Source organism: Anser cygnoides, chromosome 1 (genome assembly GCF_040182565.1).
Source record: "Anser cygnoides isolate HZ-2024a breed goose chromosome 1, Taihu_goose_T2T_genome, whole genome shotgun sequence".
Taxonomy (NCBI): Eukaryota; Metazoa; Chordata; class Aves; order Anseriformes; family Anatidae; genus Anser; species Anser cygnoides.
The window spans coordinates 62502357-62529580 of record NC_089873.1 but is presented as its reverse complement, the minus strand read 5'-3'; the positions used below and the strand labels follow the sequence as shown (position 1 = coordinate 62529580).

At 39.3% G+C, this 27224-nt stretch overlaps 1 protein-coding gene across 5 annotated transcripts in view; it reads right to left on the bottom strand.

The window, feature by feature from the left end:
• DGKI (diacylglycerol kinase iota) overlaps window positions 1–27224 on the bottom strand; it is a 219082-nt gene that overhangs the window by 130437 nt on the left and 61421 nt on the right. For 4 of the 5 annotated variants that reach the window (XM_066998135.1, XM_048051847.2, XM_066998138.1 and 1 more), the window contains exon 1: window positions 372–461. Coding sequence is in view for 1 of the 5 variants with exons in the window: in XM_066998132.1 (XP_066854233.1) it covers window positions 372–467; window positions 10859–10967 (205 nt within the window). In the remaining 4 variants the exon portion in view is untranslated. Of the gene's footprint in view, window positions 1–371; window positions 468–10858; window positions 10968–27224 lie in introns of those variants that run through there. The other variant, XM_066998132.1, reaches the window with a different exon arrangement.

Here is a 27224-nt window from a genome sequence, read left to right as displayed (position 1 = left end):
ATCCTGCTCAGACATCCCAGCAAGCGATAACGTGTGTATATATAAATGAAATAGGCTCATTCATCTTAACATTTCTGAAATATCTCAGTACCTTAGTTTTTTTCCTTGCCATATTAATCAAAACTACTCATTAAATTCACTCTCATTGTGTAAATAATCTGGGTCATTCAAAATTGTTTGGGGCTTTTTGTTTTCCATGCAATGAAGTATTTAATCAGCAGTCTTTCGTCTTTTTTGCATTCTTTCTTTCAGAACATAGGCATCAACAACAGAAGCAAACAATTCAAACTACCAAGCTTCCAAGCAGTGCACCAATTTGAAGTCAGGCTCATTACATCAGAAGCAGAGAAGAAAATCTGAAAATAACTCACTGAGAATTTGACTTGGCAGCTTTCCTCCCCCAGGTAGCAGAGGTCCCCAGAAACATTTGTCTCCAGCCACAGATGCTCTCCATTCACAGCATTTTCCTATGAAAAATAAAAAGAAAAAAAAATAAGAAGAAAAAATAGAAAAGATAATTGTTAAACTGGTCTGTGAAATTCAGCCATGAGGACAGAGAAGGAAAAAACGTTATATCCGATTTTCACCATAAATAAAATAAATAATAAATAAGTAAACACACCATGTGTTGTTTTGGTTTTCTACAACACTAAGAAATGAAAATATTAAGCTAGCTGAACACCCCTCTTAAAAGTCATGATGCAAGGAATGATTTGTCACCAGTGAGAACCAAACTATTTCACTGAACAGCACAGAAAAACTTCACCCATTTTCTTCACACTGTGCCTAGTTTAACTGAGACTCATCAATGGATGCTTATGAGCTTATAAGATGTATACAGAATTCTAAAGAAACAGAAAGCAAGAGAAATAAAACTAAATGATGACTAGTGAACTTTCAATTACAAAAGATCCAAAATCCAAGAACTGGCCCTAGAAATGCAAAAATGACATATTGACTATAGCTTTAGGATGACAGGATAGTTTAGACAAGGAAAAATAAATTCTTTAAAATGGATGGATCAGCACATGCTTATGAAAATGTCCACAAAATATGAACTATCCAGAAGAGACCAGACTTTAAATTTCTATCTGAAAGTATGATACATTCAACTGAGCAATACTCTCAGTAATCTACCTAGCACACTGATAGTTATTAGTGATTAACAAGGCAATCCAATTTTCTTCAGCAGTCTCCTCGTTTAACCAAATCTGCCCCTTAATTCTTTAAAAATTCTTGGTCTGAAGAAATTTAGTTGTAGAAAGACTATGGTTTTCACTCTACTATAATGCTGGCTCGACTAAAAAGACTAAGAAGTTTACTGTACACTATTTGAGCAAAGTGAATAAACAGGATTTCTGCTCAGCCAGAATTAGAGCATGATGGAAAATGCTTTGACAGTCTCTGACATTTGGTTCCCACACTGCAGAAGTCACAAACGATGACGCTTACCAAACAGATGGCGTCCGACAGCAGGATGCTCTGAAATAGCCATTTTGGTTAAAATAATTTATTTAAAATTCCACTGACAGTTTCAAAGTGACGAAACGATAAAGTTTCTCTTGCCATGTGGATTTCTTAAGTAAAACAGAGAAGCAGAAGTGGCAAAATTCTTTGTATTCTGGAGTACACGTGCAACCACAAAAGCCAAGATCTAGACAAATCTGCACGTGTGCCTACCACAACTATGGTGCTCACTTCCAATAAACCAAAAGGAAAAGAACAATACAGGTTTTTCTGGTGAGAGACCTACCTGTCCACAGGCCACCTAACTTCACCAGAAATTTTCCCATTAATGTCATACTCAGTATTACCTCTCAGCACTAGGAGCTGGATGAAAGCAAGACACGGATTCCAGTCTACTGCCATTGCACTAACTAAACTTCAGTTGGCTGCACACTGTTCTGTACCTTCATTTCTTCTTATCCTATCATCTGCCTGAATCACAGGCTCTTTGGGACAGAGATTTTCCAGAACTGTACTGTTCAGTACACAATAGCTTAGAGCTGAGGCTTCAAAACTCAAAATAGCCTCTAAGGACTTGAACTCACTTAAAGTTTTCAAGCCTTACTCGGATGGTAAAAATATATTGAGACTGGAAATTCTTTCCCTTCAAGTTTATACTTATATTAAAGCAGTTTTCCCTGGCAAGAACTGTACCAGTTTTACAGCACTTCATGGAAGCCTAGTCACATCATGCGAATAAAATTACTATGCCCACAGTATTGCCCAAAATATTAAGTTCCTATCTAGTTTATGAGGAGCCAGATAGAACGAGGACCAAAGCACGAGGATATGAGCTCAGAGTGTTTGACCTGAGCACATTCCCTGCTGAAGTAGCAATGCAAGCTCACATTACAACCCAGAGTTCAATTTTACAGATTATAAAAGATGGTTAGGAAGGATCAACTTGGGAAGCTAAGTAAGAAAGCACAAAGCTCCTGGGACATAACTTTTAATCAGGAATCAAAAATTCCATTAAAAAATAGATTAAATACCCCTTCATACAGACTACATGCACATAACTTGCCATCCAGGATTTCTAAAGATAAAGTGGCCTATTTCCATAACCTAGTTTAGGCTGATTGAGTTTGTTCTCCATTGTTCCCAGGCTCTGTCATAGATTCACGTCTGATTTTCCATCACAGTGTAAATAAAATAAGTAGTCTATAGGGATGACCTTTCTAGTTCATGCAATGAGAGAGTTCAGACAAGACTAGATAATAAAAGTGTAAATAACCTGATCTGTGCCACTGAGAAGTGGCACACCTCCAGATATCCACTGCCACAAACAATTTCACAGCACTGTGTAAGAAAACTCACAATTTCAATTCTAGCAAACTGACATTTCAAAAATCTTTTCATCCTGAATCAGAGGGGGGGGGGAAATATAGATTTCCCAAGGAACAATGCCTTCCCCCAAAGAGATTTGACTGTCAATTACTTTGTCTCAATAAGATCAAAAGGAATTATTTGGACTTCACCATTTTGATTTTTACAGGGCACTGCCATTTATATGGTGACACGTTTTGTTACTGCTTATGAAAATCAAAATTATATAGTCAAAGGAAAATGCTTTGACCTTTTCCAAGCTCAATTTTTCATTCATTTACAATAGGAAGATTTAACAAAAATCAATAAATTTATACTGAGCATTTTGACTTCAGCAAATCAGTATTACCACTCACTTTTAAAGGCAGCATTCCACAACGTACGGGACAAAAGGGTATCCACCTGCCAACACGTAAGCTGACAGAGATCACTGGGACCACCTCTAGAATGAGCTTCTGCGTAACACAAAACTAAAGCACAGTAAAGTCGACATCATCACTTGTGGATTTTGACAGAGATTTTTCCACAGAAGATTCAAGTTCAGCAACCTTTTCATAAATAATTTGCCAGTTTAGTTTATTTAGCACTTGATGTTTTTATGTTGGGTTTAGTCATAAATGGCTGCTAACGAGACAACCATCCTCTTTCTGTCTCTGACCCCAGAGACCCCACTCTCATGCTCTTGCCATTTCCCTTGTGCTAGTTCTGGTGGCTGCAAAGCTATACGTGAATCAGTTCTACTGCTGGGAAAAATAAAAAATAAAAAAAAGCAACTAAAACAGATAGACAAAATGACTCACCCTGTGACCCCACAACTGCTGGATCTGACACAAGGAGTGGTGGGTTAAGGGTGGGTTAAGTATGACCAATGCTTGTGGTACCAACTCAGCATTAGAACAGATTAGCTGATGTGTCAAATCATGCTTTTAGGCTGACGTGCTTTGCTTTGACCTGCTCTGTAGAAAAGAGACACTGTTCATCATCTTGGATAAAACAGGAATGAGCATGGCCTGTTAAAAGGAGGACTGGGAACTCTGATTCCTCGCCTGGCTTTCCAGCTGTTGCAAGTGTGTGCAGTGCCCTGGGTCAAGAAAGAGCCCCTGCTCACTGAGACAGAGGCAGCATTGCTTTCCTGGCAAATGCAGCCTGCCCCACAGGGGACATGCAGACTCAACATGCTCTCCCAGATGGAGACCTCTCATTTGATTGTTCCTGATCCGCTACCACCTTATAGCACACTAAAAAAGTTTCAGTATGACAAACATTTTTTACATATGAAACAAAAAATGTGCAACCCCCCCCCCCCCCCCCCCCCCCCCCCCCCCCCCCCCCCCCAAGCAAAAGGGAAACAGGAAATCATGGACTAGGAGTTTGGGAACAACGTAATTGCATGCGTCTGATCATAACTTGCTTTGCACATTTCACTAAGTCAACTTGTTTTCTTTGTTTAAGTGACCCAGCATGGTTAAATGACAGAGCAGGTGTTACAGTTTTTTCCTAAAGCCCTCCAGTATCTCCATACCTTACTGCTCTTCAAGCTGCAGTCATTATGGTTTCAAAGGCAATGCAAACAAACTTGAGGAATTTCCTGTGTTAAGGATACATGGACATTCAGCCAAACAGATTAGCCAGTCCTCCCAGATTTTTAGTTTAAAGGACCTGTAAAAGCCCTTGTAACAGGAGTGGAGCTCTAATCCACTCCTGCCAAGGCTGGCATTTGGAAAAAAAATCTGTAAGATAGATTTCTAAAATAAATAAAGATTTTTTTTTCGTTTGTTAACACTACAGTGACAGAGATTAATCTTCTTACACATACACATTTGGATGATAAAGTTATGATTAATATATAATTAGTGTTCATTAATATAAATTTAATTAAACATATTTGCAAGCAAAAATGATCACATTTAGCCCTTTTCTTGACAAGGGCACTGTCAAGCAGAAACAAGTTTGTTTGGATGTCTTTTTCCCAGCTGTCTGTCTCTTATACTTGGCTTATGTTTTGCTCTAAACCCTGAAATTCCTGAGTTGGTAATGCTCATGTTGGAAACCAAAATATCACAAACATTTTTGTTGTTGTTGACTTATACTCTTAATTTTAACTCCATCTTTGCACATTTTAATTTGAGAATATTTTTTATGTAGAAGTCACTTTTTCTTTAATTATTACAAGTGTAATGCACAGATATGAAACAAAACAAAGCCAAAAGCATCAGAGATATGATACTGTATCATTATTTCAAAACAAAATATTAAAAAAAAAAAACAGCCTTGAAGATATGAAATCTCCAACTTTCTGAACTATTTTAGGGAGGTTCAACTTTTAGGTTTAGGTTCACCACATTCTCTAGCTGTTTTCTGCCATTCTTGTTTCCCACCCCACCACGCTTTCCCATGTCCCTGCATCCATTGCCCACTCCTGTATTCTCTGCTGAGCTTTTGAGATTGTCATTACCATCATCTGAAAAATTATCTGTATGCAGAAGCAGAACAACAATATTTGTCTTCATGGAGGAGCAATGTCCAGATGCTTTCAACTGAGATGATGATTCCCTATGCTCTCATGAACCATTATTTTAGCTGACAACAGCTCAACTTCAGTCTTTTGGGCAGTAATGGGAAAAAATATTTTAGAAAGGGCACTTCCTGTAATATCATTCCAAAATTACAGATAGCCACCATTTTGAAATATGACAGCCCTCTTTTTCTCTTTTGATCTCTCTAGAAAGAACATTAGTTCTTTTCCAAGAAATAAGAAACTGCAATGTAGGATTATTGATCCTGAACACATTGCTTCAAAAGTCATCCGTACACAAAATTTCCGCAATTTTTAAAGTATGCATGGGCTTGCACTCATCACTATTTCAGTGGAACTAAAGTTCCCAGTGCCTTGTCATGTTTTTATGTGACTAGTGAAATACCCGTACTCCAGGGTCCTCCCTTTCTCATGTGAGCATCTGATGATGTACATCTCTTTTCAATTGAATTTTCAATTCCGAATTACAAAACTTAGTCTTGCAGAAACTCTAATGAAAGGGAAATATCCTTCAGTGTAAAAATGAGTATAGCTTTTAGGAAATGATGATACAGAAGCCAAACCATTCACATGGAAAAAAAATACATTTATCTATGTTAGTGAGGGAAATACTTCATCATATGTAGAAGACATATTAATATATTAACGTGTGTTAATTATCTAAAGTGTCATATATCACTAGGCTTTTACACAAACGCCCACTGTCCATGAAAATAAGTAGTCAACACTACTGATTAATGTCAAAAAGATTCAGAATACAATGCAATAGATTCTTTGCAAAGTCACATTCACTGATTACAATTTTATCTCATAGTCCAGCTCACTGTATTTATCTAGCCCATAACTCCATCAGTTTTACTACAACAATGTTATAGGAGACAGTGTTGAAAGCTTTGCAAAACTCAGTATAACAGCCATTGCTCTCCTCTCATCTACCATGACAGTCAATTCATTATAGAAGGCTGTCAGGTTGGATGGGCATAATCTACCCTCCATAAATCCATGCTGCTTACTCCCAATCACTTTCTGATCCTTAATATTTTTGGAAATGGCTTCCAGGAGGATTTGCTCCATCACTTTCCCAGGAATCAGTGTAAGGCTGATCGCTGTAGCTCCCTGGATCCTCCACCTTCTTGAAGACAGGAATAACACTTGCTTTGTTGCAGTCCTCAGGAACATCCTCTAATCACCACAAATTTTCAAAGACAGTAGAGTGGACTTGCAACGATATCAGACAGCTCCCTGCATGCATTCCATCAGGTTCCTTGCTTCAGCCACTAGTCTCAGGGGTCTGGGATTCCTGAAGGCAGGTCTTAACAGTAAAAATGGAAGCAAAAAAAAAGCATTGTACACATATATTTTTTCCATGTCTTTTGTCACCACAACCCCTGACCCATTCAGCAGTGGCCCAACATTTTCCCTAGCATTCAGAATCACAGAATGGTTATGGTTGGAAGGGACCTCTGGAGGTAAACTGGTTCAACTCCCTGCTCAAACAGGGACACTTAGAGAAGGTTGCCCAGAACCATGTCCAGGCAGCTTCTGAGTATCTCCAAGGTGGGAGACTCTACAGCCTCTCTGGGCAACCTGTGCCAGTGCTCCGTCACCTGCATAGTAAAGTGCTTCCTGAACCTCTTGTTCTCCAGTTTGTGCCCATCGCTTCTTGGCCTGTCACTGGACACCACTGAAAATAGCATGGTTCTGTCCTCTTTTCATGTTACTTTGTTCTTACTGTTATTGATATGTCTACAGAAGCCATTATTATTGCCCTTCTTGTTCCTGCCAGATTCAACTCCAGATATGTTCTAGCTTTCCTTAATCCATCCCTGTGCAACTGGGCAGTGCTTGTGACTACATTCCTCCTGGCTGGCCTGACTCTGCTTCCAACTCATAGTGTGCTTTTTTATGTTTGAGTTTTTATATTTGTTTTTATGTCTTAGTTTTGTCTAGAGCTTTTTGCACATCCATGCAGGCCTTCTGCTGCTTTTGGTTGATGTACCATATGTGGGGATGGATGATTCTTGAACATGGAGGAGGTATCTTTGAGTATTAACTAGTTTTCTTTGTCGCCTTTTCTCTTCAGAGTCATATCACACATTATTCTCCCAAGCAGGTCCTTGAACAGGCCAAAGTCTGCTCTCCTGAAGCCCAGGGCTGGGATTCTGCTGTTTGCCATGTTTGCTTTTCTCAGGGTCCTGAACTCCACCATCTCACAGTCATTGCAGGCAAAATTGCCAGTGACCTTTACAGTTCTCGCAAGGTCTTCCTTGTTTGTAATATGAGATCCAGCAGAGCACATCCTCTCATCAGTTCCTCAATCGCTTATGTCAGGAAGTTATCAATGTATTCCAGAAACCTCCTGGACTGCTTGTGCCCTGCTCTTCCTCCAGCAAACTTCAGGGTGGTTTACATCCCACTTGAGGACCACAGCCTGCGAACGTGAGGCTTCTTCCAGTTGTCTGAAGACCTCATCACCTACTTCTTCCTAAAGACATCTGTAGCAGGCACCCACAGCATCACCTGTGCTGGTATGCCCTCTAATCCTGACCCATAAACTCTTCATAAGTTTCATCATCCATCCCACAGCAGAGCTCCAAGCATTCTTGCTGCTCTCACACATGAAGGACAACTTCCCCTCCTCACCATCCTAGCCCCATCCTTCCTAAAAAGTCCACATGTATACATTTTGACATTCAAGATGCAAGTGCTATTGTACCATGTCTCTGTGATCTCAGTGAGGTCATAGCCCTACAATCTTCTATTACTTGGTAGAAAATAGAAAAAATATTTTTTCCTTGGATTTTAAAGCATCCTATAAAACTAAATAGACCTTCTCAACCAATTAGTTTTACAGGAACAGGTAAATGTAAAACCTCCAAAACTGGTATCTCATATTACTAAACATTATAGCTTTTAACTTCTACTCATCTGCATAGTGTTTTTATTCTTGTTAAGACCTATAAGTTTGTTTTATTTAACATATGTAATTTATGGTTTGAGGTTACAATATTTCTCCTCTGAAGAACATTCAGTTTGTACCTACATAACTCTGTTGTGCATTCGCAGTACATAAAGTACAGACCAGTCTAAAGTTTTCTCATTGACTCCAAGAACAGAAGCTGCATGCTTTCAAAAACCCCTTAAGGGACATAATAGTTATGGGTCCTGAGGCTGTGTGATCATGGTCCAATAAATATCTACTAAAGAGAAGATGAAAGTTTAACAAATTAACAAATACATGATAGACAAATACAAGAAAATAATGACACAGCTTTGGTCAGTTTCATTAATATCCTAGTGACTGTCAAGATTTTTGTAGACACCAAGAAGTAAAAGCTATAAGGCAGCATTTAGAAGGAAATTACAAGATGACTCCGCAAAAAAATTTATGGTTATTTTCCTTGGGGAAAAGTGGAAGTATGAAAATAAACAATGACCAGGATCCTCAATGATGTGCAGGTACTGTATGAGGTGCCTCAATCCACACTTACTTGAGGATATGGGCCAGAACTGCTTAGATCATTATTTATTTATTATTGCTTACTTTATTATTATTATTTTGTAGGATGGTTGCCTGAAATCATGGAGAGTTAGAGAAGGGATTGGACATAATAAACATATCATAGGGACAAGCAGTTAAGGTGGTTCCTTTTGGTAAGGCATCTTCTGCATTGTCCTCTGGCTATAATATCACCTACTCCTGAGAATATATTCTGTAAACTGCTGTGAATAAATAGCATTTATTAATTAATTAAATTTGAAAAAGAAGCTGCAAGTTAACTTGAATTAGGTGTAGAAAATATGATGAAACTGGGTATCTGTAAGTATGTGAGAGAAAATAAACCTCAGGGATGATAGATAGTAATCACAGCAATGCAATAATATTGTTTCTTATGTAAAGGGTCTTTTAAGACACCAGAATCATCACCTCCATTCTACAGCTAGATCATCTGGTGTTCCAAGAGGCAAAACAATTAATCAGCTCACTCACAAGGTCAGTAGCAGAGCAGGGAACAGAAATCCCACTCCCTGAATCATTGTCCCGTTCACAAGGCCATCTGATAATGGCAAATCATCTGCAAAGAATAATCGAAAATGGAGAATATAGCCAGGAATTTTTTCATCATTACTGTGAAGATAAGGACAGATTCCTACTGCATTTTCTACTGTAAGGTCAAGCAACAAGTTATGTTCATGCCACTTAGACTTTGGAAAGATCTCCCATCATGGGTCCTTGGAGAATCATGTTGGAAATATCAAAGAAAGAGCAGGATGATATAGATGGAAATACAATATGCACTGCTTAATTATACCTTCCAGTGACTAGCTACAAAGACTTCCTGTCTGGCTCCAATATATCTTAATGCAAACAGCCATTCACTTTACAAAATACACCTCAGGAAATAAACATCAGTATTGAAAATTTAATATATATATTTTTAATTGCCATTCACTACCAATTATAAACTTCCATCCATTTTAGCTTCTTCACACCTCCAAACCACCTCCCTATTATCTCTTTTTCTTGTGCTGCACCTCTGATTTGCAGAAGTCCGTTTCTCCCCCACGTTCACCAGTTACTACAGCTGGTCAGTCCAGGTTCCTCCCAGCCTCAGATGTCTTCCACTCATATCCTGCACCTTTCCCCACATGCCTCACTTCTCCAGTCAAAGTGTGAAGTAAAGCAGCAGTGCTGATCTGAGAGACTGGAAGAGGTGAGAAGTTGAACTGATCAACATCTAATTCACATGCCAGGAAGTAAAATGCAAAATATAAGTATTGGGATTACAAGAGGAATCACCTGGCAAAAAAATGAGTAGCAGACAATGGCACCTTTAAGAGGGTTGGTTTTTTGTTTGTTTGTTTTTTAAAGTACAAATTTGAAAGGTGTTTAATTTAGACCTCCTGGCTTAAGGCTCAACTTCTTGACACACACCAGCATATAACCACATGAGAAAGTGCAGACAGTGCTAAGCCAGCCCCTTCTGAACTGATCCAGAAATAGAAGCAGGAGAAGCAAGACTGGGGAGACAGAAACACACTCTCTCTGTGTCTATAGCCCAGCTTGGACCCAAACAACATTTTGCGATGCTTGCAAAGCATTATGAACAAAGATTTCTACTACTGCTCCTACAGACCCAGCAAACCCAACATGTATTCTGAGTCTTAAATTTTGGCCCACAAAGCAAAAGTACAAAATCCTGCTGTGCTAAAATCAGTTCACCTTTGGATGGCAGACCTTGTCAAGAAGGCAGTGAGCAAATGTAGCCAGACAGTTCCCAAGGTGGAAAGTCTAAACCATTCCGTCCTGTGTTGCTCAAGTCACCACAAGTTTTCAGGTCTCTGCCATGTGCTTTGTTTCATAATAGAAGTTCCTAATAACCAGCACTAATTCTGATAGCGATGCAATGTGTAATGCTGTTTTAAGGTTGGAGGGAGCGCTAGCCAGAGATACAACTCAAATACATTGCCATAGAAACAAACACCTACAGTCCACTCTAATGCTGCCCTTGGTTCCTTCACAGGTCCATTGGAGACTGCAATGTTGAGGGAATGCACAGGAGCCAAGTGCTGGAGGCCTGACCTGGAGATTGCTTTCCTGCAAATTGAAAAGACAAAAAAAGAAATAAATGGTGCATATATCACATATAATCATCCAATATTATTATCCGCCCCACCCTTCTCCAGAAATCAGAAGAGGAAGCACAGCATCTAATTTCAGATTGGGTGAAATGGTGCTTGAATGCCATCTTCTGCTAAAGCAGTTTAGGAAAAGCATAAAGTAATCTGATCACTGAAAATTACTGTTTAATGAAGATCAGTTACTCATCTGGCACTAAACTGAAACATCAATCCAGTGGGCTGCATATGGTTCTGTTTGCCAGTTTCAGCGGAGTCCCCATTCATTACACTTATTCTTTACATACCAGCAGAACCTGCTGAATCAATTTATGCATAATTCCAAATAGCTTTTATTGGAGGAATGAAATATGAGTTTATGCCAAAAATGCAACATCTGGCAGTTTTACTTTGTTTGTAGGCTGGGGAATGTCTTCCATTCAGCATCAGAATATGTAAACATGACACTGGGACACCGCTTAGGAAAGAGAGTGATGCACTACCCTTCCTAATCGTATCAGCATGCCCTCAAGGTATTACAGCTGCTTTCCACTTATATTTCAATTCTATCTTTTTATTCCAAAGCCCTTCTTGAGACATAAATACAGCCTCCGTCAAAGGTCACAGATGTTGACCGGAAGCACCCCTGGAGCTCACAAGGACTGTGAGCGTTTCCACCAAGCTGTTTCCCCAGCTGCACTCAACACTGCAAAATCAGCCTTGAATAGCAAGACATTAGGTAGGAGCACAATACACTGCTGATACAAAGTTCAGCTGCTCCTGGATGATAGGTTTCATAAAGCTCCATAACACTATTGTGTTTTATATTTTAGCAGCTGATGGCAGCAGCCAAAACAATCTTACAGATCCAGCAGCAATGATTTAGAACAGGGCTTAAAAATAAGCAAAACCAAAAACCAAATCTCAAGGAGAGATCTCCTTTCATATGCCCAATGCACTCATCCCGCACAAAATGAAGTGACAGTCTGTTTGTGTAAAGTACATTTTTGCGATACCACTCCCACAGTGCAACAGCTATTTATAGCTATTTATAGCATCTCCTAATCTTACTACTGTCCCATGGCAATAAAGGTCAATTGAGCCTGTGATGACAATCCAGGTCAGCCATATGCTAAATAAATCTTTTCATTGTCCTGAAAACATACAGTGCAGTACATATCCATGGTAAAGGAGCTTGGAAGCGTCGTTGCTCACAGCATATGTCCGGAAAAACCAAGAAGGCTGTGTCAGAATGTCTTAAATTCCCTTTTTTGTGGGTAGCATGAACAACTCAGCACATTAACAATAGCCTCTGGTCATCCAGTGTTCCCTTTCCACTTAACAGTGGGAAAGACATTGACATTAAAGGGTTTTTTCCAAGATATTTTACATTTGACTAAAACCCATTAGAACAAGGGAGCCAATGAAAAGACTGTCACTACTTGGCAATGTATCAGGACTGAACAATTAAGCCTAAAAGATTTTATGCCATATATTTCAGCACAACATAATCTAACATACCTTCTCAATGACCAGATGAAGGCCTTAAAGAAATGAACCAAAAGAAACTACAAAAATACATTTTCAAACATTTCTAAAAAGTGTCCAATATTTGGCAGTCTCCTTCCGTGTTGTTTTGCTATCAATTTAGTTATTAATTATACCTAAACACAGTAGTACATTCTCCTGTCTAGTCAGTTATAACATTACAATTTGTTCTGGTGAAAATGGGGCTGTACCACATTTTCCATCCTGCATCACTGACAGTGATAAACCCAACCAGTGGTTACTTAGTCCTGCCCTCATAGCAGAGGAAGTTTCTACTTTGTGCAAAGTACTTAAGCAAATGTGGCTGAATAGGTGTTAGCAATTAATCTTTATTTGATGAAAAACACCAACATTTCAGCTAACTCTGCTCGCAGTCTATCACTTGTCAGGCAATACAGCCAGTAAAGTTGGATCCCTCCACCACAAGAACTTAATAAAGCAAAGTTTGCTATGATTATTCCATGAATAAATTCATCTGACCAGTCTGAGGACAAGGCTTCCAGCTGGAAGGCAAATTCAGCAGACTTAGGTAAATATGTCTAATGAATGGCTACAGGCATCACAGCATCCAGCTTTCGACACTCTTTCAAGACAGAATTAGAGACGTGCAAGCCTCCTGTAGCAGAACCCACTCAAAGGCAAGCCGAGGTCAATGAGTCTTTTGGGGGAGACTTGGCAGAGCTTTGTGCAAACAGCCAGCCCTTCCTTCGCATGCCAGGCTGGATCTAGGGTTTTGGCTGGAAACACATAAAACACAGGCATGGAAACGCTTTTTTTTTCAAGTTTGTTTGAACACAAAAGCCTTAAAATGATCTCAGGGATCATGATATTGCATGAACTGGGCAGAAATGACACTTAGACCCAAGGGCAAGCTAAAAATGCCTACTCCCACACAGGTTCTTATCAGAATTTTGTCTTGGGACAAAGAGAGACAACAGTGTGTGCACCACAAAAGCCAAAAAAAAAAATAGTTGAACTAAAAAGCAAGCATGTGCATTTCTAATAATTTTAATTCAGAAGAGAGAGGGGAAAAAATAGGGGAAAGGGAGGGCAGAATAAATTCAATAACAGAGCAGATGCTGAGTATCCAGGTGACTATCTCATATTGCCCTAACTAGCACATCACACCATCTGGCATTTTTCCAATAGAAAGGTAACACAAGAGGCTTTCAGTTATCTTCTCCAGCAATTTCATCTCTACTGTGCTGAGTGCATGAATGAAAGAAGAGGCTCAACAGGCAGCCTTTCCCATAGAAGTGAGAGTAATCGCCATTCACCTGATAAGAGATAGCCAGGAAAAGTGAATCTGTGCCTTCCTAATATGATCTATTCTTCAGACAATGAAGTCCACAACTTTGCTAAAATAGGCACACCAGCCTGCTTGCAAACTCAGGAGAAGAAACGAATGTGGCAACAAGCAGCAAGGAAATGCTGCATCATAATGTAATGAGTTGTATTTTCGTAATTACTTTTACAGATCAAGTAACAGTAATTTGTGATAGATGGTATTATCAACTCATTTAACACACTACTACTGTGAAAAAGCATAGTTGTACATACACATGTATGTCATTAAAAATACAGCATACAAAAATTTCTGATACTAATTCCACATCTGATGCTATTACGGAAATTCCAACACAGAAGCCAACTGCCTTGGAAACCAAAGGAAATCTGGCATTTAAGCTAGGCAAGTATAACAACTGCATTAAAACAAACAAAAAATGCATTACATTTTCATTTTGCTGAAAAGTCAGGCAAGACACAACCTACTTATTAGATCAAAGGATATATACTTTATTAGGGGGAGATTTGAGTTTATATCCCAGAATTTGGCTTTACTGAGCCTTTTCCTCTACCTTGGGCATAAAAAAATCCTCCAGTGCTTGGTTTATACTGAATAGTTATGCCCAAATCCTCAAAGACCACGCAAGACAACAAGTCAATAGTGTTTATCTCATTTAAGTGTTAGGAAAAACTATCTGCAAATGAAAGAGTACGGTAGAGCTGCACACGGTTAATAGGTTTGAGCATGATTTCAGCCGTCACTGGGGTTGGAGCTCCTGCATTTCCAGGCTGGGGTTATTATCCTCCTTTTCACAGGGGTGTACATTAGCATTAGGACAGTCTCTAAAATGGAAGGCTGAGTAATCAGAAGAATACAGGGACTGACTTCCACAGGGTCTATGGCAAGGACACCCACCAGGAGGCAGATTTTGGGCATCTTTTCTCAGATGGAGATAACCTAGATATTTAGCAAGAAAAGAACAGTCCTTTGTATAACAATGTTTAAGTTACAATGCTCTCCTTTTCTTAAATATTCAGTGTAGACAAACCCTATGCTTGCAAGCTCTCAGGTCTGCCAACCACAATCAGAAAATACCTGCACACGGCCAGCCAGTACCCGCACTCTGTATGAACAATTTATGTGTGCCAGAGTCTGTTGGAGGCGGTTTTCACTCCTGCAATTTGGTGCTTATGAAAGTCATGAACAAAATGTACTGGCTAAACTCTGGCATTATTTCAGTTTTCCACATGCATCTCCACTGACTGCACAGCACTCCTGCAACCTGCTGTTCCCAGTTTGCCTTCAAGGCATGTAATGTTCTCCTTTGCACCTAACCACAGGACAACATCTCAAATCCACTGTAACATTCAAGATTTCCCTTTTTTTTTTTTTTTTCTTTTTTTGCATTGCATATGAAAGGAGCCACCTTCAGTCAAATAAAAAATAATAAAAAAAAAAGTTGTCTGGTCCAGTATTACTTTTCTGGCAACAGCCAGTAGCAGGTGCTTAGAGAAGCACTGGCACAAATTGGGTGATCCTTACCCTGACATAGTTCAGTCCCAGCTTCCAGTAATCAGTAGTTTAAGGACTTCCTGAGCTGGAGGCTGCTTCCAGACCTTTGTGCTTAATAGCCTGTAATGGCTCTTTACTCTAGGAATGTGTTGGTCCTTCCCTGAACCATTTATACTCTTGGTCTCCACAGCAGCCTATGTAATGAGCTCCACAATTTGATTATGGGCAGTGTAAAGTACTTCCTTCTGTCTGTTTTTAAAATTCTGTTTGATAATCTAATCCGCATATCATATTGTGAGGAACAGTGAGTAATCATCTGCCTCTCTACACCTTCTGTGATTTTATGAATCTCTGTTCAGATACCCCTTCATTCACCCTTTTTTTTTTTTCCTTCCCCCAACTTGAAAGCACTCTACACCATTTGGGCTTTTGCTGATGCTGAAATTCTTCCAAATTTGTCAACCTTTTCTAGCTAAATTATATCCTCATTTTTTTTTTTTTTTTTTTTTTTTTTTTTAGGATTGCCAGAACAAGAAGTATTCAAGATCTGGCTGCACCAAAATTTATTCAGTGGCATCATCAAACTTTCTGTTTTGTTCTCTTTTTCTATTTCCTTCATGTTCTCAGCCTTTTACTTGCCTTATTATCACTGTGAGCATGAAATTAATCATTTCATAGTACTTATTTATCCAAAGATCCCTTTCCTGAGTACAAAATGCTAATATGAAGTTCAAACTTTTAGACTTTCCCCACCCCTTCAGGTGCACGACGTTTCCTTCATCATTCTCACATTTCAGCTGCAATTCGTGGCCTTCTTCATCAGAAGATCCTTCTGTGACTTACCGGTTAGCCTGTGGTCACCCCAAGTGGCTGTGCAGAGCAGCAGCAAGCTTGCCCCCCTCACACTTTGCTCTTTGCCAGGCCACTAATGTGTGTGTTGAACAGCACTGCTCCCATCACAGATCCCCCGTGGTCCCCACAGGTAACCTCTCTCCACACTGAAAACCATCCCCTGGTTGCATGCTACATTTTAATTGTTATCTGAGCACATGAAGACCATCCCTTTTACCCCTACTTTCTGCACCAGGAGCTTTTCCCCCACCTCAGTGGAAGCTGTGTGTACTCCCTCAGTCAGACCACCCCAGGTCATGGTCCTGGAGCCTCTGCCAGCAATGTCTGCGAGGCTCATGAGTCCTGGCTTCCCTGAGAAAAGCAGTGCTGGCTCTCCTCCAGCACATCACGTTCAGTTCTGTGTTTACTAATCCTGCATTTTATCAACAGCTCTACCAGTTTTCCTCACAGATTAAAACTTACTGCTGGGCTACCCACAGCAGCACTACGTAAGCCCTAATGTGATCACCCCTGCTCATTTTGGACTGAGGATGATTTAAAAGAGAGATTATAAAACTCTCTCAGCTATTTATTGTTTGAATTCCTTCAGAATACTTAGCAAAATGAAATCCTATTGATTAGTTATTGGCCCTTTTGTCAATGCATTCTTTAGCCTCTTACATTAAGTCTCCCATTTTCCTCAGGTTCATCCACACAAATAGCAGCTCAGCCTACTACACTCTCAGGCATCCTCAGTGGTGAACACTGATGCAAGAAATTCAATTAACAGTAAGGAGAAATAGACTTCTCGAGAAATACCCACTTCTGCATGTCACTGACTGCCCAGGGAACAGGGTATGGAAAAGCAGAGATGTAGGTAGCTTCCCAACCACTCAATGGGAACATCCCCAGCAGATCTTTCCTCCCTCGCTCTCAACCCCTCGACACACAGATCAGTGCAAAAAAAGCTGCATGGAAACTGCTCTGTCTCCACACAATGCTGCTCTGACCAGCTCTGCTTGCAGCCTTCAGCCCAGCCCTCCTCCACCTAGTAAGACAGCTCACGTCCACAAGAGACCAACCTAGAGACAATGAAATAAATTTCACTAATTATCTAATTAAGGATTTCCAGCAGCAAACCCAAAGCTGGGAGGCAACTACTGTATGTCAGATCCCTACATAAGTTCTGGTAGGAGCACCCAGATTATCAAATAAAACACCATATCCAAATTTGAAATTTAAACAAATTTTAGTTGACCAAAGAGAGACACCCAGACTTTCTGTCATCACTTCTCCATAAAGCAGCAAATCTACTAGAGACCAAGTAATACATGGGACTCCTGGGAGAGTCTCCTAAATAAGAGAGAAAACAAAAGGAGCATAAGACCTGCAGAAAGTTTGATCAGGACAACAAAGAGCATCTAGCACATGGTGTTGTGTTTTCAGAGCATACACATCCATTCCTGTATTCTGCACATGAAGAGATACTTCTTTAAAACGTACTCTTGCTCCCCAAACTCTGGGTACAAAAGTGGTAGGTTACTTTTCCTATCCCAAATAGATTATGAAACAATCTGTGTGTTAAAAGAGGCAATCCTAGCCTGCATTATGAATATGCTGGTGGGTTCTTAAACACAGACATGGAAATTGCCACCGCCCTGCAGTTATGCTTGGAGCTTAGGTTAGTGTCAAACAGCACAAGTCAGAGTAGTGCAAATGCCAGCCAAATTTCTCCAGCATATTAATTTCTCTATTCTCTGCTCAGCTTCACTTGTAGGCATATATTAAGTGCCATATTTTACCTTCTGAAAAGTAAATTATGGATTTAATTAGATGCAGGGTTATGCTAAATTCCTCAGTTCTTTAAATCTTTTCTTACATCAAGAGTCCATCTTCTCAGAAGTCATTAAAAGCTTAAATCATCTTATCAATTCTTGCCAAGGGGACACTGACAGTAGAAGACGACTAGATTTTAGGACCAACAAGGTCCTTCCCAATCTTTTATTTAAATATGCTGTTTCTGAAATAAATACTAATGTGGCAATTCCTCTTATGGCAAAAAGCGACAGTCCTTGAAGGACTCCTTGCCATAACAGAAATGTCAACTTAAGTTTGTGTGAAGAGGAAAGGAAAGAAATGATGCAAGTGGTAATCTAACAAAGAAAAAGAATGCCCTTTATCCCTGTAATTCACCATGAGAGAGACTAATAAAGGAGCCTAGGAAAGCAGGAAGAAAGAAAAAAATGCTTTCTTGAACTAAATTACTTTGCTTTGTATTTTTCTGCAGTCTTCAGTGTTCAAAGCCTTGAATGTCAGGTTTGGAAAAGACCTGGAATTTTTTTTCTTCTCTGTTAGGCAAACTTATCATATGTTTGCATTCATGAAGTTATCAAGACCCATCTATTTAGTCCATTTGTTCCTTCTTTTTTTATTTCTACTGAGAATCTATGCCAGTTCTCCAATCCTCGCATGATTAATTTTTTTTTTTTTGAATTTTCATCCGATATATTCCCTGTACAAATCCTTAAATTGCTGTTGTTAGGATTTTCACATTTTATCCAAAGAGTTAAAACTGAATCTACAAGCTCCAACTTCTATATGACCCTTCTACAGAATAAAAAGGTCTAGATCAAGGCACCCAAATGCCTTGATCTAGAAATCTTGAAATTCTTTGGTCAAAACTCTTTGACTGAGGTTATGTTAGGACAGAGGCATGCATAGAGATTTGGAATCTCAAATTTCAGAGATTCTGGAATCAAACGAGCAACTGGGATGATAAAATTTAATCACTGTCTTTCCAAATAAACAATGAGAAACGCTCTAGGGAACTCTGAGCATAAATGATTTCCAGCTGCATCACAGACTGGACATCAGCATTACAGAAGATTGATATGTTTTTACTATTTCAGAAGCAAAGTCAGTCTGAGTGTGAAGTATTTTCATGAACATACATTTGATCCAGACAAAATCATACTATATTCCAGGACCTGTGTGCCGTAGTTCAACTACAGGTACAAAATGACAAGCAAATTGGATGGAGATGACTATGGTATGATTATGCTATTTATTTCTTCTATCATATGCTAAAATCATATATACTGATTTTCAGAAGGGGTACTGATAATCTATAATAGCACTCTGCCAACGAGAGGAAAATAAGTAAAGACTGAAGGTTTTTTTTGGGGGGTGGGGGTTCTTGGTGGCATCAAATATTCATTTGATCTAGAAGATAAAGAATGGGTGGGGGGAAACAATGAAAGACAGGGAGGGAATGGTACTAAATCCTCACCAATTTGGAACAGCAAATTTAAATTTAAAAAGAAGAAGGGGAAAATATTTTTGTTTTTATCTTTTAACATTAGTCCTGAAAATGTTTTCTTGCTCTCAGATGCTCGCACATTGCTCTCAAAAATAAACTAATTTAAGGTAATTTCTCTATCAGACCTGGATCCTCTGCTGGCATAAGCTATTTACACAAGCTGAAATGTCATTATGACTCAAGAACTATATGGCCTCGCACAAACTATGTAATGAAGTATTCTGATTTTCTTATTTTCTACAAATCAAATGTGTGCCTTGCAGTTTTGCATTGCAAGCTACAGACAGTTGTTACAAATGTGAATTTTTTAGAATCTATTTCCATAAGCCTGAATCATTAAGTGTTTTTCCCTTCTGTTTGTGTACTCACTCTTCCTTGGATATGGAAACAATCTGAAATTCTCACTACCCATCTCCACATTTGTTCCCCATTTACAAGCTTCCATTTAGTAAATATAAGGTATTCGTGGATCAAAAATAAAGATCTTCCTTTTCTGAGTATGAAAACAAAAATTGAAATAGGGAATAAAGATCCATAATCACTAGTCAAGTGAGAAATATTTCAAGAGTTTTTTAGGTTGTAGATTAAATAGAGGAATATTGTATTTTGTACCAGAAGAATTCTGTTACCAAATATTGATACAAGAATCAAATTCTCTTCCTCCAGGATACACAAATACCTAGGACTGAAGGAATGATCGAGAACAAAAGCAAACTTTAAAATAATCTAGGAAAACAGTTTTTCTAACAAAAGATTTTCACAGCACACAGGACAGAAAAATAGTCTTTCTTCTGAAAAGCCAGTTAGACTTTTGAATTCCAAATACAATTTTTACAGAAAGGAGAGAGTCTGGATAACGGAGCAGGGATAGAAGCTCAGACTTCGCCTGCATGGTTCTTGAGGGGGGAAAAAAACCAAAACCTACATTTACTTTTCATTAGAGTGACACTTGAGAAAGGCAGATAAAAACTAAAACTATCTTCAAAAAATAAATAAAAATAAATTCTATTTTCTCTCTAAGGAAGGAAGCCAGTGACTGAGATATGACAAAGCTTTTGTTCCACCCTCCCTCTCCAGGATTGTATGAGAAATAAAAACAGAGACCAAAAAAAAAATTCAATCAGTACCTTTTTCTTTTCATTCCTCACCACAAAGACTATACAGTTCAATATACAGTTCCACAGCAGACAGTGCTGTCCTTAGGCAGCCTTATGTTTTGAGCACCTGGAGCAAGAGGCCCCTAATTCCTGGCAGGGCTTACAGCAGTGGACAAGCTCTACCATGCACCTGCACCTTTGTCCCCTCCACAGCGTTTCTGACTTCCATTTCCTCTGGCATGGTGTGCATGGCTCAGCCTAAGTCCCAAGGAAGCAAACACATGCCCACTGCTCCCAATTCCTGTGTCTGAGACAAAGTACAGCACATGGTGGAGAAAGAGGATGGAAGGTAAGTAAAATGCAGACAAAAACAAAACAAAACAAAAGTAAGTGAGATTCTCCAGCAAGTCTGCATAGCATCCTGCTCCTGCAGGGCCCCATCCAAAGCTCATCCAATTAAATCAAAAGGTTTCACCTATTTTTAATAAGTTTTAGGATGAAAGACTGGAGACTCAGGGATAGCTCTTCAGGTCTTCCTTTTTGGTTTGTGGGACTTCTGCCTGGACAAGGAACGAGGGATCTGGGTAGCAAAATTCATAATAAGTCACCACCTTTCTGACAACCATCCCACTCCTCAACAACTGACTGTCAACACCAAAGTAAAAAGAAAAAAGCACACCTGATATCACACCTGATGTGACAATATGCTCTCGGCCACTTTCCTTCAGTGCAGAGAAAGCAGAAAACTTAGGAAACTGCTTAAAATAAACTTCTAGAGATGGAGGAGAAACAGAAAAGGGCTTGAGTCAGAGGAGCATTAACCTCAGAATACCCAGCGTGTTTATAAAACATCAATTCATACTCATTTAGCCCTGAATAAAACATGACTTGTCTACCAAAAATACTTATGTTCTAAGCTTATTTGTGATAATCAACTTTGCAGTTATGTGTAACCATTCACAAATCAATCTCTTTGTACCAGGCTCTAACATTTCTGCCCGGAGGAGCATTTCACATCAGATTAAGAAAGTATCGTCTGTGTCATGTAACGTTACAAATCTCCCTGGAATTATATGGAGGGCCTGCTGTCTTCAGCATGCTGTGGGCACTAAAGCAGTGTCCTGGTGAGGCTCCAAGGCACCACCAGCCAGGAAGGAAACTTCTGCACCCCTCTGACTCCAAGGGACAGCTGTCGTGGGGCCGTGCCCAGGTCTGCTTTGAGCCTTCATTTGGGGAAGCTTCCAGGGTTACACCATGGCAAGGAAGTGCGGATATCCCACCTGCTAGAGCAATGATCCTCATGGCTGAGAAGAAAGTGGGGGTCTTCAGCAGTCATTGGCAGCTCTGCTGGATTTAATTAAAAAGATGTTGTATCTGGAGTCTTTTTATTTGTTGGAGCCAATTTCAAAAATGCTCATTTTTCTCATGACCTGCCCTTTCAACAGTTTCTCTTTTTTCATCTAAATTCTGTTAAAATATACATATGGGCTTTTTCTTCTTCCCTGTTGACTCACCAGTTGTATGTAAGCAAGCTAAGAGAGACAATACAAAGCACTGTCAAATGCACATAACAAGCAAACAGCAGGGAGGAAAAGATTTATTTTCCTCTAATATCTTTTTGGCTACTGTAATGCTAGGTGTTACTTCAGTAGTGCCTATACATCTCTAAAAAAAAGCCAGTCAATTGATGGTGCTCCTTCAGGGTCAGATAAATCTCAGATGCCACGACTTGACAGCAGCCTTGCAACTCCAGCACACCTAGAGCTGGGACAGACCTGGACATTAACCTCGTGGTGGGTCACGCCACACTACTTGGACATTTTTTTAATCTGAAAGATTTTGACAGTACAAAGGGGACTTGTAATGGCATGCTCTTGGCTCCTGTGTTAGTGTACTATTTATTTGCTGGAGTCATTTGGAGAGAAATACTGATTTGAATTGAAGTCACTGAACAAGACCGCCATGGGATCAAAGTAAAATAATACCCATTTATGCATTGTTTTTATTATGAAAGCAAAAAGACCAGTTTCTGAGGCTTCCTTCTACCAGTGAGCATTAAGATGTGAAGATAACAGGATGGAAGAGTAGAATCCTTCACCACTAAATTACCAGAGCAAGAGGTGTCAACTGTACAAACATCCTGCCCACTTTCACCCTGCAGTGCCTCACCCTCAGCACAGAAGTAACACTTACAGCATTGAGAAAGTAGGTCAACCACCAAAGTCAATCCAACTTTGACCTTATAATTTTTCATCCTGTGTGCAATAAAAATACACATCCCCTAAGATTTGGCCCATGTGGGAACGTCTCCTCATTTTACAACTGACCGGTCTGGCATTCTCAACCAGAAGAAACTCTGCTGCTTAAAACCAACAAGAGAAAGGTGAATGCTCACAAGACCTTGAACCTTATGGTTACTTCTTATATAATTTTCCCAGAAAAAAAAAATAATAATTAAAATTAAAAAAAAAAATCTCCCCCAAGCTCCACTCTGTATATCCTTTAAAGAAAAAGAGTTTTTACAAAATAATAATGGAGAGCAAAGATGGATAGAATGTGAGAAAAGACATATTTTAAATACATTTATATTGAAGTGGTATCATTGCCCCCCTTCCAGTGATATTCCTGATGTAACACAGCACAGCTTAACCAGACCTGAGAATCAGCCCCACAAAGTACAGAGCAGGAAGACAGGGCAGCACAGTGAAGATGAAGGAACCCAAACAAATGCCTCATGGCAAAAAATAGATAAATCATAAAATTTTAAGACGAGCATGCTTAATTGCTGCTCCACCTAGGATTGAAATGTACTTTTTAGTACAGATTTTTGCTGCTCTCAAGGTGAACATAACAGTCAGTACTGCTGGGAATAGTGGAGGGTGCCCGCTGTTAATACAGACCAGTGAGCCATAGACCATAACTGTGAAAAGCAGCAGCATGGTGCTTTGTGCATGGCAGGCAAAGAGTGAATGTACTCACACAACTACATCTGCAACTGGGAATGAGAGAGGCGATTCAGGGCTTCCAAATTTTGCAAGTACCACCTAAGTGGCAAAGTTACTGTGACCACAAGAGCCATCCTTACCCACCCGTCATCGCAGCAGGTTGTCCTGACAACTCCACAGGCATCACTACCTCCCAACAACAGTGTTCAGGCTTTCAAGCCACAAAGTGATACTAAAAGGTTAAGAAAAGTTCCTACAGAGAAAAATCCACCAGAAAGGCAATTACAAACACTCATCAGATCCCAGCAATTGCACGCAGGTCACTTCTGTAAAGCAAATTTTCAGGGAAAATTAAAAAGATAAAGAAAACTCTCCAATTCTTATTGCTGTTGGAAGCATGTAAGCAGATAACTTTTAGGAAGACAAGAGCTAAGATAATATTATAACCCAAACCAAAAAAAAGCACAGAACCCGGAGAAAGACAAACACCTTGTTTATGTAAGAAAATTGCAGTGCTTCAACTTAAATGAGTGTTTATCTACTTTAGTCTTAGTAGTGCAAATTGGAATGTGGAAATGACTGCCTCTTAATAACACCTTATTGTGATTGAGATCGAATCTGTGCCTCTTGGATTTAAAGTAACCTTAAACAACTGCTCTGAGTGCCTACAGAGGAAGCTGTGAACTTGGATGGCTTCAGAGCACCTACCGTGGCAGGTGACTCAAGTACAAACTTCCTGCTTAGTAAAGCTTTAAGAAAAACGAAACAGTAAATCATGTACAATAAAAACTGTCCAACCTACTGTGGAATGAATACTAAGTGACAGATTCCCACATGTCCTCCAGGACATCCATATATTTTGTTATTCTGACTGCTTGGGTTTTTAAGGCATCTGGTTGCAAGGAGAAATACTGAAACCACAGCCCATACATAATGCAGCAATGACTGCCTGAATTTGTGAAGAAACTGATGCAGTAATTTTGGTTATAAAGGGGTCATGATTCAAATGCCAATGACATTACTTCAACGCTGTTGACAATGCACTGCTAATTGAAGCATGTAGGAGAGATGAGGATGAATACCTACACAGCCTATTTGAGTGACTGCTCATTTTGAGTAGGCTTTTAAAACAACATTGCTGGTAGCAGCGGTACTGTAAGTTTCATTTTCTTGGCAGGTCAGGATTCAACTTTCCAAAGTTGAGAAATGCTACATTAACTGATGAAGACTGTAATTCCACCTGGGGGAATGAGATAAATTTGAGCTTTGTTCTTGTGGTCTATCATGTCACCCGAAACCTTTGCTGGAGCTACAGAAGTACTGCATGCAGATGAGAGTGCATTACTTCATCAATAAAATGTTTCAGGAGCTTTTCCAGAAGCAGCAGAAGAAATATAAAGAGCAATTGAACCTGGAGAGAAACTATTTGTTCTGACTTATGAGATAATTTATAATGCCAAAATATACTGTTAATTAAAATAACAGTGTATTTGTGACTTCATTTTAAGCTCAGTGACAAAAACAACTTTATAGCACTTTAACTTGTGAAATTTCATTTCTATAGTGTTGTTCATATTGTAGGTTTCAAAATACATTATAAAGCAGGGAGTAAGCCAGCATTATGCAGACACGAACCAACAGAGATATCTGTTTCAACCACAGTCTTTTTCCACAGAGCTCTGGATCCCAGAATCAGATTTGGCCAAAGTAGCTAATATTTTCATTGGATTCTGAGGATTAGGATTTGCTTTTTTTTTTCTTTTCAAACAGAAATAAAAGGAATTTTCTATCATACCTCAACTGAATGACTGCATCTCAGATGTAGAGCTGTGTCTTAACCTTCTAACCTATATAAGACTTTGCTCTCTGACCATGTTCATTTTAGTGTATCCATTATCACTGGCTTCAAATTCAAATGAGAAGGGAAAGCGCTAACAATTTTTTTCTGAGAAGTACTTCTAGGGAATATCTTTGGGAAAGGGAGTAAATGGTTACTTGACATCATCATATTCATCATCTGTCTCACTAACATTACCTTCTTCCAAAGGCCACCTGAAAACAGACTTCCCATTGAGCTAATTGCCCCTAATTGCACAGCTCACCAACTTCATCTCTCCCCATAAATTCACCTGACATGAGGCACTCACAAGAAAATGAGGCCAGACCCTATGCAGAGGCAACTAAACTAGAAACTTACAGAAGTAGGTTGCCCAGAAATAAGCAGTCTGTCACAGGTGCTTTGAGCCTCTCCTGCATCCCCCACATTTCGGAATTTCCCTCTGTCGCACTGAAGAAAAGCAGCAAGCCTGGTGATAGTCCCCCCAGCTGGAACATTTCCCCCCAGACACCTACACAGCCCTGTCTTCTCATAATTTTTAGGAGCTGCTTGACACTGAAGCAAAAGCAGATACGCTTGCCATCTTTGGTTCAGCTCCGTATGTGATGTCCTACATTCAAGGAGCTCAAAGCGAAAATATGTTACCTCCCTTCAACAGCAAGGTTCAGGGAGGCAAAACTTGATTTTGTCAAGGTCGCAGTACATGAAGGAGTCAGATGGAAACAAAATTAACACCACTGCTGAATCCAAAGCCACCTCGGTGTTCTCATTTTACTATTTATAGGTGATGCCTCACGCAGGTATCTTGTCACGTTCTAGGTTTAATCATCTGCACTGCTCCTTTGCCATGCTGGCAAGGGAGTAAAGGGACATTTATGTATGTAGTTCTCATTATTCCAAACAGTTTTAATATTTGCGGTCGGAAACTTTTCTGAAGGTTGTGACAGAAATGAAAGAAGTTCAGATGCAGCATAAACAGGAACAGTTTATATTCAAGTGGAGAGAGAGAAAGAGAGGATGTTTTTAAATCAGACCAGGGATTTCTCTCAGATATGGAAGAGATTTGGTGGTTTGTGAGGGAAAACAAATGGATGTATAACGTGAAATACTTTTGGTTGAACCAGATTTCAGTTAAGACAATAGAAACATTACCAATTATATTGACTGGATTAGTATTTTATCACTCAACTTCAGTATATGGGTTATTTTTCTATACCACTTAAGCCTTCTTAACCATTTCCTTTATTTTGCCTTTTGCACATTCCAGCTTTCTGTGCACCGTTCAGGTAAAAAGTATGTTATACAGTATTTTATTGGTATTTTGCAGTCAATATAATGCAAATACCCAAAAATATGAATTATGAAAAAAAAAATATTCATTTGTATGTCTATCATACTAAATGGCTACCACTATTGACCTAAAGAGAAAAAAAAAAAAAAAAAAAAAGAAAAAAACTGTTTGCACAGTTACTAGCTTCCTTTGACACTAAAAAAAAAAAATTTAAATAAAAAAAATTACATCCTTTAGATGTTAGATTTAGTCAATCTTACATCAGGAAATCAGAAAAAAATGTTTTAGATGACCCTGTTCATTCTGCAGCAGAAGTAAGACTTATATTTTCAATGGTTGTTCAGGGATTTACCTTGTCTAGGTTCAACTTTCAATCAACCCACAGGGTACCAGAGCTCTGGGACAAATCCCTGGCTGTTGCAAACTGGTCTAGTACCCTTGGCCTCAGTATTGCCAGACTGATTTCCACCAGCTGATACATACATCGTTACAGCATTAGGGAGCAGAGAAGTTAAATGCCATCCGTTTTTATAACTGTCCACCTCATTTAACATGGTAGCTCTTAAAAC